The sequence below is a fragment of the Dama dama genome, chromosome X (assembly GCF_033118175.1).
Source record: "Dama dama isolate Ldn47 chromosome X, ASM3311817v1, whole genome shotgun sequence".
Taxonomy (NCBI): domain Eukaryota; kingdom Metazoa; phylum Chordata; class Mammalia; order Artiodactyla; family Cervidae; genus Dama; species Dama dama.
The window spans coordinates 102,461,195-102,473,550 of record NC_083714.1 but is presented as its reverse complement, the minus strand read 5'-3'; the positions used below and the strand labels follow the sequence as shown (position 1 = coordinate 102,473,550).

The window sequence follows — 12,356 nt, the reverse complement described above, 5'->3', positions numbered from 1 at the left end:
CTATAGTTTTGGAACATAAGCCATGCTTTTTGTCAAATAATTACCCTCCTTTTGAGAAACAGCTCCTGGCCCCTGACGATTGAGTTCATAAAGTTAAATCACAGGCCCTGGTAGAGGCTTATTTGAACGAATAACCATGGGACCCCAAGTGACCATGCAAACTGAGCTGCCTATCCTAGGCTCGGTGCCATCTGACCTATCAGCCCCTAACATTGGACAGATAGTAACAGCACTCCACCACCAAAGAGCAGTGTTATATTCAAAGTCACTCTGGAGCAGGTCCTGAAAGCAAAAGCGAGTTAGAGAGGGCAGAACCTCACAGCTACTCCTGTCACATTGCTTCCTCTCCCTCAGCTCACTCCTAGGCCCTTGTGGTGAGTCTCAAAAACCAGTTTACTGAAGAAGAAAACACCCAGGAGCATGATTTGCAGATGATACTGTCTGGTAAGTAGGAACTAACTGAAAGTTAACAGCCCTACTGAGATGTTACCCTGATGGGAGGTAAAGAAGGGAGGAGACAACTTGGAGCTGTGCATCTGGTTGATCTCTTAATTCAGAAAGTATCCTACCCAGGGCTCTGATCGATGCGAATTAACAGTCTTGTCAGATGTTCAGATGCTGGGAAGGAACAAGATCGGAGAACTGGTAGCAATAACAAGGAAGCAGCAAAACACGTGGAGAGCACTTATTATAAGGCACAGTCAAATTGCTTTACCTACATATATATGAGGAGTAAGTGAATGGATCTTTTGGAATGGGCTGAGTGTGAGAATATTTGTGTTGCATGAGAATGCTTATTACTGGGAGCATGATGACCCAGCCTGTGGAGATCCATCAACCTCTTTCTCTAGACATCCCAGTGCTTGTTAGATGAGCCAATGAACAAAACTACCATTGCAAAAGGGATGGATGTTATTCAGGGGTTTGACATGGATTTGCCTTCACATAGGTTGACTTGGCTACTAACACTGTTGAGTGCCCACTTTCTCAACAGTAGAAACCCCAATATGTTACCATTTCCTATGAGACCAACAAGTCCTTGGATGACAGAGGGATTACAATGGACCTTTTCCATCAGGGACTGGGCATCAATTTGTCCTTATGGAAATAACCACATATTCTGGAATGGATTTGCCTCCCCTGGTGCTTTTACCAGAACCATCATCCTTGGATTTTCTAATTACTTTATACACCTTGTATATCTTTGAAACATCCTATAAAACATTTCTTCTGGTCAAGAAACACATTTCACAGTGAAAGAGGTAAGACAAATGGTCTAACCACAAGGGCTTTACCTGTTCTTATCACATACACCATCATCCATAAACAACTGCCTTTGCAGAAGAGTGGGATGGCCTACAAAACATTTCAATCTAGTGACAGTTAGGAAACAACATTTTGTGAAGTTTGAAGGCCATTATGCAGAATTCAGCATATTCTGTGAATCAACAACCAATATATGATGCTCTTTCTCCCATAAACAGAATACATAGGTCTAGAAACTAAAGGATGGAAGAGGGAACGCCACTTCTCATCACTTCACTTAGTTAAACAATTTCGATTCACAGGAAGTTGAGACTTCTACCTGGCCATTTGGAGTTCCTCATGACATTGAACCAATAGGCAAAAAAGGGGGGTCAGTTCACTATGTGACTGGGATGAGTGATCCCAACGACCAAGGGGAAATAGGGAGTCTATCTGCCTCACAGTGGGGTAGGGAAGAGCGTATCTAGAGCCTAGGAGATTCACTGCATGACCCTAGCACTACCATGTCCAGTGGCAAAATGTCAGTGTAGATTATGGCAAGCCAATACAGGACTTCCGAGAGCTCAGATTTCACAGTCATTGTGGAAGCAACCTCTAGGGTCTCACACAAGTTAATTCTACAAAGCATGCTCAGGATTGCTGGACCCACTGGAGTGGGCTTAATGTACCTTATATATGAGTCCCAGGAAATTCCTTTGGTACCTTCATCCACATCATACTCAGTGATGATCCAAAGATTATCCAAATGATACAACAGCCATACACACACAGGACATGGTGGTTCAATGTACAACCTAGTTCAAAGCCTGCAGCATATCTAGAATAGGTTGCAAGGTAGGTAGAAAAAAGGGTATCACCCAAAATTCATGGACTTGAGGCTGGAGATAGTAGGTGAAAAGATTTGGGTTGATCTCCATTTGGGAAATGGGTGAATGGCAATTATACATGAATTAATAGCATTATGTTGGAGCAAGGCATTTTTGTAAGTGTAAGTTTGGAGAAATAAAAGTGTTATCCCCTTCACTTTGTTTTCACAAATGGTTGGTCTCTGGTAGTTATTTCTTGTTCTTTTCCTCCCTCCTTTCCTTTCCCTCCCTCCCTCTCCTCACCACCACTCCCCCCCCCCCCCCCACTAAGCACTCATTCTGTCTTGTTTATTCAATTCAGGTGAAATGTTACTGTAGGTCTTGTATTAATGCAGGGGGAAAGGGCAGATGGAGTTGTGGGTAATCAACCATAAGGGAGTGAAAATTGGTCCTTGTGGGGGACAAAAATTCCCAAAAAACTTTCACCATAGTTTGTGTCCCCCTAAAGCTCAACCTTACTTGAAGAATCTTACTCTTTAGTATATAATTTCTGTTATTGGGTTTTCTTGAGTTTCACAAGAGCAACAATGAGGAAGACACACAAAATGTATGCAAAATCAGTACTATAAAACCATGGCGGATAGATGGCTGTGATTGGAAGACTTCCTCAGTGTCTCGAAGTGTTGTCTGGGCTTTGAGAATTAAAAATAGCTTTTATTTAATTCTACAAAAGTTATTCAATTGATTTTTCAGTCAAGCACTGAAGAGAGCTTATTATATGACCTGAATGGATACCCAGCAGCTAGTTAAAATTTTTCTTATATCATGCAATATTTGAAAGTTAATTACACTAAAAATCATTTGTAAGAAATTAATTTAAAATTTCATGTTTTACTTTTGCTGAAAAATAAGTTTTGAATAGTATTTTAAAATATTGGTTATACTGCTATTATCACATAGCTATATAAACTGCTGATTTACATATGTAATTTGATATATTACAATGTAAATGTTACATTTAAAGCTAATCAGCAAATAGTTATAAAGTTGTTCATAGTATCTTAAATTGTTAGACTTTTAAATATTTTAGTCATTATAAAACCTGTATTGAGTAAAAACCTTTTTCTGTATAAAGTACAAATATACATTATACATTAAATAGGTGCACAGTATATTTGCGGTATTCCAATTTTATGGGGGGTAGCAACTGGGACAAAAATGTCTAAAAAATCTTGGGGGTGATAATAAAAAAACAGATGGAGAAATTGCTTTTGGAGCTCTTCCCACTCCTAGCCAGATGGGAGATATTAATACATGATATATTCTAGAATTATTTGGAATTTAATGATAAGACTGTAGGAGTTCATTTATTACAGTAGTGGCCTCCTAGCTAATAAAGGAGATGAAAACATGAACCATAGTCTGTTCCCATTTCCCCTGGCACTCCCTCTTTTTAGTTCTGGCCACTCCCCATTTGCCTTGAACCAGATTTGATCTCTTCCTCCCCACCTCACATGCCTTCCATCCTTACACCTGAGGTAGTGAGAAAAAACCCATCTTTGTCCAGTCAAAGCCTTGTAGGAAAGAAGAGGTGAGGAGCCCTGCAAACCCAGTGGTCTGTGGAGGGAAGGTAAGTGGGAAGGTCAGAGTTCTTCATGACTATGATTCACCCTTATCTCTTATCAAGCACTTTAAACTCACTTTTTATTAGAATCACAGTTCCCAAGTTCCTTGCCACCCCTCACCATTACCCCCTCACATTACCCCCCATTTTCAGATGGACATCACCTGGGAGTCTGAGGGTGCCCTGGACATGGTACCCACCCACTATAGAATCCTCCCTAGGTCTAAGCTGCCTCTGACATTGTCTACCTCTCCCAGGTACTATCCAAGCCCTGAGGTGACCACGGCCTATGGAATCAATGCTTCCAGTGAAGAACAGCTCAACACAGCAGCAAAAGCAGGTCTCGATTCATGACCACAGGCAAGGAACTTCCTTGCTCCTGGTACAGCTTTTTCTTTTTTAGATCCTGTTCCCTAAGCAATAAACCTTGTTTCTTTACTGCTTATTGTCTTAAGAGGGGAAAGGCAGCTATTACGAGAGTCTCATTGTCTGTAAGACTATGTCCCAGTTTAGGGGTCTGGTAATGTGGGGATTAGATGCTGAGAGCTTCTTGGAAAGAAAGGTCCAGGGAAATACTCCCCAAAACAGGGCAATGGTGGATCTCTGCCTGAGGGCCCCATGACTTAGTGGGTAGTACAGCTGGGAGGACACCTTCAACTACACAAGGGGACTCTGGCACTTGGCTCACAGTGCTCCTCTCTACCCCAACTTCTGCCTCCATTCTGGGTGATTTCACTGTCCAACCAGGCCACTGACCCTGCTTCATTTCTAGGAACCATCATCTTCTTCCCTTTTAACCAGCTATTCCATGGATCTTCCCACTGCCCAGAGCTCTTTCTGCTGTCTTCTTTATCATTCTACTGTCTGACCATCGAACTAGTACCTCAGTTCATCCTTCTAGTTCTCTCAACATTCCCTCCCAGACAGCTATAACACCACACATAGCAGGCACTTAGTATATTTACTTACCTTTCTGTCTTGTTCATAGACTTCAGAGACTCCTGTCCACAAACCCCTGCAATGTTTCCCAATCTGTCACTCAAACTCCATCTTCCTCACCAAGCCTGCCTGGGTTCCCTGGTCCATCTCTTTCTCCATTCTTTGAACCTACACTGTGGACACGGTAACAAAGATGCAGACTCATACACTCACTGCCCTTGGTTTTGTCCTTATTCCACCACCGAATAACAGAACCAAATCCTTGGAATAAGCTAACACTCATCTTCATTCCTACAAGATTACTGAGCACTTTGCCATGGGGAACGGGGTCTACCATAAATCATGGGCTCCCTGCTCTACTGGGGCCTCCCCACTGTCTGGAATCCTTCTACAGTCCCCTCTCCAAGTCCTTTCTGTACAGTCCCTTCCCACAGGCCCTCCCCTCCCACCTCCTCAGGGACTAGGCTGCATGAGTCAGCCTTCAACTTCTCCCAGTCTTTTGGCTCCTGCCTGCTCAAATCTCTCTCTTTTCCCAAGAAAATCATTATTCATGTATCTCTCTTTAGCTACCTACCTCTCTCTCCTTCTTGTCTAACCCAAGTTTCTCAAAAGGAGAGTCAATACTTGATGTCCAATCTCCTCTATTTTTCTGGACCAGATCTGCCCACATCAGAGCTTCTTCTAAGTATGCCCTCTGTGCCTACAATCCCACTCCCACACCACTGCAACTCTGCCTGCTCTATAGGATAGAGATGGGGCCCAACCTATCCCAGGAAACATGCTAATCTTGCTCCACTGAATCAGCAATGTCACCTCAAGCTAAGCACAGATTGAGGTGGAAACTTTCCCAGTTCATTTTAAAATATGATACAAAAACATGACAGCCCACCAAAAAAAGGCAATAAACTCAGAAATGGCAAATAGATTTAATGTAGAGTGTCAACTTCAATTGATTGATAGTGGCTGCCTAGAGAGCTGTGTTGAATAGGTTTCTGAGGATGCACCCTGGCTCGAAGAGAAAGACTGCTGGGATTAGGAATATCTGAAAACACAAGTAAAAGAAAATTAAAAAAGTCAATTATATCCACCAATAGGAAGGAATAAAATGCCAAAAGTAGTGTTTTCACACTGTCCATGTGATCCTCCAACCCTGGCCTTCCTATAACCACCCAGCTCTTTATCCCACCCCCATGAGCCCTGGCTTCCCCCAAATATAAGTAGATACCTGAAATCTCACTTGTAGGAGAAACCACAGGCACCAGAACCACCACTGGTGCTGGCACCAGCTCCACCAAGGCCTGAGAAGAGCCCAAACGTGAGAGTGGCTGTCAGGCTGGTGCTGGCACCAAAGTTGCCACCAGCACTGGCACCAGAGCTGGCACCACCACTCTCCTGGGCTTTGGCTTTAGCTTCAGCTCCCGCCTGGATACGGGCTTTGGCCCAGGGTCCAATATCAGCTTCATCCCAGTTGCAGGGCCCAGCAGCATTCTCAGAGCCAAGCCCAATGCCCATCTGAGCTCTAATCTCAGCCCTTGCCTTGGCTTCAGCTGCAGCCTCAGCTGCAGCCTTCATATCTGCTTCCATTGCCTCTCGGTACTGAGCTGCCCATTCCTTCGGGTCCTTCTTTTGTACCTATGACAAGAAGAACAACCATCTGAAGGATCCAAATCTGAGCACCAAGTGCCTACTCTATGCAAATTATAATACCATAAATACTACTAGTAGTTACGCACCTAATATTCCAGCTCTGCTTTGACACTTATATGTGACCTTGGACATGACACCTAACAACCTCTGAGCCTGAGTTTTCTCACTTGCAGTAAAGCAATGACATGTCAGTTGTAAGTATTAAATGATTCAAATAAAGTGTCTGCACATTAATACAGGCTTCAGAATGTTCATGCATGAGCCGCAGGCTGCTCTGCACACAGCCTACCCCAAACAGTGGCACCCCATGCTCTTGGTATGCCAAGCTTGGGCAGTTCTCCAATTACCTTGCAGGCAAACTTGAGGACTTTCATTTTGCTGGTTTCATAATAAGAGCGCAGGCCCCAGAAGAACTCATATTCAGGGGGATTGCTATTAGGGACTCTGACATAGTCCAGGTACCTTGAAAAGAGAGGTTCAAAGCCTTTATGTCTATAAGACCACTAACAGCCCATTCATGCATTTAGGTGGCAAACTCCCCCACTGACTACAGCAGCTTTTCTTCCAATCTTCAGCCCTATCTCACTGACCCTACCCAGCAGCCATGTGGAGGTACAAGGGGCCTGTATAGAGTATTTGTTCATAGGAAGGCCACAAGTTTTGTGCCCCTGTCACAACAACCCAGATTCCTGTTGGGTGTATTGCAAATAGAGAAGCCAATTCTTTAGGCCCCCTGCTCTGAGCACACCCCACCAACGGGCTCATCCATGGCCTGGCTAAACCCTGATACAGTCCATCCTAGGAAATGACTGTATGGGACAAAACAGTCAGCCAAGAGCAGCGGATTCAATGCATACTCTCGACCATTTGTGTGTGAGCATACAGGCATGTGTGCTGGTGCACCTGCATGAGTGCACACATGTTCTCCAAGTACCAAGAACAGGGTGGGCCCTGGCCATAAAAGTCAGGAGGACTGGGCTTCAGACCCAAATGGGATCCTTTACCAGCCAGGGCCATGTTCAGACTTCTACTCTCTGAGCCCCAGGCTCCTCAACTGATACAGGGGTTGGGATGACGGCAGCTATTCTGCAGGGTAGTTATGAAAATGAAATGAGATGTTCAAGTCAAGACTCCAGGACAGTACCTGGCTGCCTAAAGCTACCATTCTATGGCATTTCTTTATGGAAATTAATTTCTATGAAGCCCTAGCTAGCATAGTAAAAAGAACCAAGGTACTGAAGTCAGGATTTAAATACAACTCTTCTATCTGCTGCCTATATAACCCTGAGCAAATTTTCACCTCTCTCAGTTTCAGTTTCCTCACACATACAATACTGGTGATGACAATCTTTCCCCTGAAGAACTGCTCCAAAGGCATATATGAGAGTACAAGTAGGTCAGTAAACGTGTACTCATGTTCTCTGCCACTACCTCAGGAATAAGCTACCACTTGCATATGCACTTATATAACATGCACAAGCACAGGCACATGCACCATAGTTTTATCACTCATTTCGAAGACAGGCAAAATGCACAGAACACAGCAACACCATACAGACTTACTTCTGCTTCACAAACTCATCAGTAATGAGCTTCTTCACATCTCCAAAAAGTGAATGATGTATCCTGACAGTACAGAATGATAAAATAAATATATACATATATAACTACATACATAGATAAATATAACTGGGGCTACAGCACTTCCCACATATGGACAGAGACATTTCCCACATGGAAAAGAAGCTTCCAGCATAAGACGGAAGCTCCATAGAAACCCAAGAGTCAGTGACATAGAGCAGAGTTCAGGACCATTTCCCCATCCACCTAGGTCAGAACCCTGGACCCAATCCAGCACCCCCCCACCCCACCAGACCACCAGGTTGATGCAATCCTGGGACCATCCTCTCTTGCCAAAGGACAACACGGACAGCAAGTGCCGACAGAGCCCAATCATACCCAGGGCGCAGCCCCAACTTGCGCAGCACCTCCCAGATGACAGCTGCAAGGGGAGGAAAAAGGAAACAGGGATAGAAAATGAACATGTGCAATTCTGACCATGACCGCCCATCCAGCTGCCAACCCAGCCACTCACCCTCACTGGACCGATTTCCATTCATGAAGATGATGCTTAGAAGTACCATGAGGAGACCGAGCTTTGGTGAGTCCTTGGTCCTAGGAGAATAATGGGACAGAGAGAAGGTTTACATCCAGCAGCCATCTGCAAAAAAAACCACATCAGCCAGCTCACTAGGCTAGCTTCTCCCAGATTCTTTAGATATGGGAGAATTCTGCCCAGTCTATGCTTCAAGCTCTATGTGATCCTGGGTAAGGCATTTAAAATATTGAACCTAGTCTCCTATTCATAAAATGGGAAAAACACATCCTCCTCTTCCTGTGTTGCTGAGAGAATAGAAGAATGGTATGATCTGGGCATCCAGTCAATTGTGAGTCCCTTCTTGCTCCCCCAGACCCAGCAGTTCCAAGAAAATTCTAGGCATAGCCCCACTGATGCCCCTGCCCATCAAGCATCATGATCCACTCATACCAGGAAGCTCTCCTGTGAGAACTATTCTACCAAGGCCAATATGAAGAGACAAGGAATGACAAGTCTGCTTTCTTGGGAAGTTTCTGGAAAACCAGAAAATCTTACACTAAGAGTGCACTACCTGAAGCTTATACACCCTACAAACAATCACAATCAGATATCACTCCTGTGTGCAGGGCTCCAACTACGTGTGAGTGATAGAAAAGGGCTCTGAACTTCTTATTTCTTAAGGGGGTATAGGGAGAAGACAGGGATGAACTAGTACCATGAATGAAAGCAGATGCCTCCCTCCCATCCCAGCCCTATACCAGCTTACGTTCCCAGTATGCCTGCATCAGTGGGCTCTAAGGTGCTGAGAAGAATGTACAAGTGGTCATTCTTATCAATCTCCTTTAATTGGATCCCAAAAACCTGTGGATGGGGAGAACAGTTTGTGAGACCACAGAATTCAGCTTCCTTGGCATCCCATAGCTCCCCATGTACTCAGGAGTCTGTCTCTCTCTGTGTGTATGTTTGTATTTGTGTGTGTGTGTATGCATGTGAAATCAGTGAGATAATGCACATAAAGCACTTAGCTGAGTGGCCAGCACACAGCAAACAGGCAACAAATGCATTATTGTTATTGTCATCTTTGTGATTAGTGGAATCCAGGGAGCCAGAGAGTGGGGAAAGAAATCGAGAAGTGAGTATCTGAAGTACATTACAGGACTGTCCAGCAGTGGACAGAAGCCCAGACTAAGCTGGGTAGCTTGGGTCCTAGCTGTGATTTTACCATGGACTTGCTGTGTGACCTCAAGCTAGTCTATGCCCCTTGCTAGGCCACTGTCTTCCCATCTGCACAGTGACGGGGCTGGATTAGTCTCTGTGGTGCCCCCCAGAAGAGACATGTACTCCTTTGTTTGATTCAAGGTTTCCCCATTGCACCCATCCCCCAGGTCTGCCCCTTCACCTTCTCCAAGGAATAGCCTGCTCGTTCAATGATTTCAGGGTACACATCAGTGTATTCTTTGATGATGTCCTTCAGCATGTCTGCAAGGGGAGAGTGTTGCGAGCACCTGGGCTGAAGTGAAGCCAAGTGGCCCCCATACCCAAACTATAGACCCTTTACCAACCCTGCTGTGGGTGGCACAAACAGGTTCTGAGCTAGTGAACAAAGATGCTACTACTGCCAAATTAGAACTTTGAGAGGGCATAAATGGAAGCAGGGGAGCAAGAAATGCCCTCAGCATGTGAGGGAGAGGGCAATGGAGGGCAGAGCTAGAGGAAGGAAGGGGTTAGTAGGACTCTACCTGAGCGTTTGATGGGAATCTTCGTCTGGTCCTTAACCAACAGGTACTTCACCAAATCGTTTGCCTGGGAGAAGTGGAAAAGATGGAAAGATCAAAATATGTTTGCAAAAAACTTGACACAATGGCAGAGAAGAAGGCAGGCAAAGCAGAGAATAATGCAGAGTGGAGAGGACAGGGTTCTTACCCTCCCTTGCAAAAGGGCCACATCCCGGGGTGGTGGTGCTTCAGGCTCTTGGGATGACTGGAGCTTGGCAGCTCTGCGGCGAGCCTTGCCCCTACGGGCCTTGGGTGATCTCAGAGAAAGCAAAGCTCTCCGGGCCCAAGCAGCCAACCGAGTCCTTGATGCCCTGCGGGCCCAAAATGCTATGGGGCCCCTTGAAGCCCTGCGGGCCATTGAAGCCATTAGGGCCTTTGAGATCCTTCGGCCACCTGTGGTTCCAGAACCCTGACTCTGATCATTGCTGCCATCCTCTTCCCCATTCAGATGCTTCACCTGCATCAACAGAGAGCAAACTCAATATTGCCAGATGAAGCAGATGGTCCTTTTTCCTTCATCTTCTCTTTTCCAGAAGTCCCCTCTAATCCCACCCTTGTAGTAACAGCCTGACTCACTAGATATTGGCCATGTTGAGTCTTGTATTCATCTTTCACTGGTTTCCAAGTAGGAGTTTCATCTTCCCACCAGGCCAGGAGCAACCCAAGTGTAAAGCCTGAGGCTTCTCCTCTTCCTGTGTCCACCACTGATTCTGTTTATATCACCCTGGACAAGTCACTCCGCCTCTCTGGGACTCAACTTCCTTCTCTACAAAACTAGATCACTTTCAGGATTTAATGAGATAACCTGTGTCACTATGCCTAGCTCAAGCCCTTGACATATGGTAAGCTACTACATAAACATAAACTGCATTTTGTTTAGATTTTGGCTATTCGTATTCCTATCTCATGTCCAGTCTATGAGCTTTCTGAAGACAGGAATTATAACAGATTCCTCTTTGTGTCCCCCTACAGCTATTATGAGGAGAGGAAACCAACCTTCTAAAGGTTTACAGAACCATGAACCAACTGAGAGAAGTAGAAAAGCAAAGATCTTACCTTTCGGGCTTTCTTGGCCTTGATCTTGGGCCGGGTATCCTGATTCTCCTGAGCCTGACCAGCTGCACCCTCAGGCTCAGGTTCATCTGCCAGAGCCTGAGAGGCAGTAGACTCAGTCTCCAGGGTCTTTGTATTGACCTTTGTATCAGCCACATAGCTGACCTTTTTGGTCTCAGTAGCAGGCACTGTCACAGCCTGAGGGTCAGTATGCTGCATTTTGGTGTCAGCTGCAGGACTCTTCTTTTTGGCTGCTAGAAACTGGGTATCGGTCAGCTTAGTGGTAGGTGAAGCCTGAGTGGCAGATACCTCCTGAGCCTCAGTGGCCTTTGAGACTCCTACAGCATTTGAGGTCTCTGTGGCCTTTGAGACCTCTGGTGTCTTTGAGGCCTTCGGTGTCTCTGAGGCCTCCAAGTTCTGGGTCACTGTCAGTATGGTCTGCATCTTCAAGCCAGGGTCCTCTTCTGAAGCTTCAGCCTGCAAGATGAAGCAGGGAAGCTCACAGACTTTCTCCCCACCCCCAGTTAAGCAAATGGCTCCAAAATTCCAGGGCTTCACTTCTCTGACCTATACTAACTCCTATTTGCAGTATGCTCTGACCACTCTGCCCAGCAAGGCCTCTCCAGAGCAGAAGAGGGGCGGGCCCAATCTCCCTCTAGACTTGCTTCCTCCCTCCTTCCTTCCCTCCTCCCTCCCTCTACTTGGGGGAGGGGGGCAGCACCCAAGCAAAGAGGTAGGTGGAGAATGATTAGGATGAGGGGAGGTGCCAAGGGATTGGGGGCAGCAACAAGAGTTGGAGAGCAAAAGCAGCTAGGGAGAGGGCAGAAGAAGGGCTTACCTGGAAGCGGGTTGGACCCGTACCACTCTCGCTTGTGTCAGACATGTCTCAAGTCGGCCTGGCAAGAGCTGAGCCTGAAGGGGAGAAAGCCTGGGTCAAGAGGCAAACCCACTGAACATCTCTCCCGCTCTGCCTGGAGGCTGATCCCCACCCAATCCCAAACCCTCCCAAATCCCACCCCCCCCACCCAAAGACTTCGTTCTCAAATTCAGTATTCCAGAACGTCTAGGTCTCAATTCTCTGCAGCCGCACCCTCCCCTTCTCCAGGAAGATGTGCCAGCGCGGCAGCCCTGAGGACCCCGCCCCCTTT

General features: G+C 45.9%; 1 protein-coding gene and 1 non-coding gene across 2 annotated transcripts; both read right to left on the bottom strand.

Moving 5' to 3' along the window:
• Positions 1-5,542: 5,542 nt before the first annotated feature.
• MAGED2 (MAGE family member D2) lies at positions 5,543-12,356 on the bottom strand. Its single transcript, XM_061136263.1, has 13 exons — positions 12,234-12,356; positions 12,047-12,120; positions 11,212-11,685; positions 10,304-10,612; positions 10,120-10,183; positions 9,780-9,859; positions 9,147-9,241; positions 8,378-8,457; positions 8,242-8,284; positions 7,846-7,908; positions 6,630-6,744; positions 5,861-6,267; positions 5,543-5,677 (listed from the first exon to the last, which is right to left on the bottom strand). The coding sequence occupies exons 2-12, from the start codon at positions 12,089-12,091 to the stop codon at positions 5,869-5,871; spliced, it is 1,767 nt and encodes a 588-aa protein (XP_060992246.1). The 5' UTR covers positions 12,092-12,120; positions 12,234-12,356; the 3' UTR covers positions 5,543-5,677; positions 5,861-5,868.
• Positions 6,906-7,033, bottom strand: LOC133053347 (small nucleolar RNA SNORA11). The gene has a single exon (XR_009692260.1). It is a non-coding gene; the product is annotated as a small nucleolar RNA SNORA11 (small nucleolar RNA).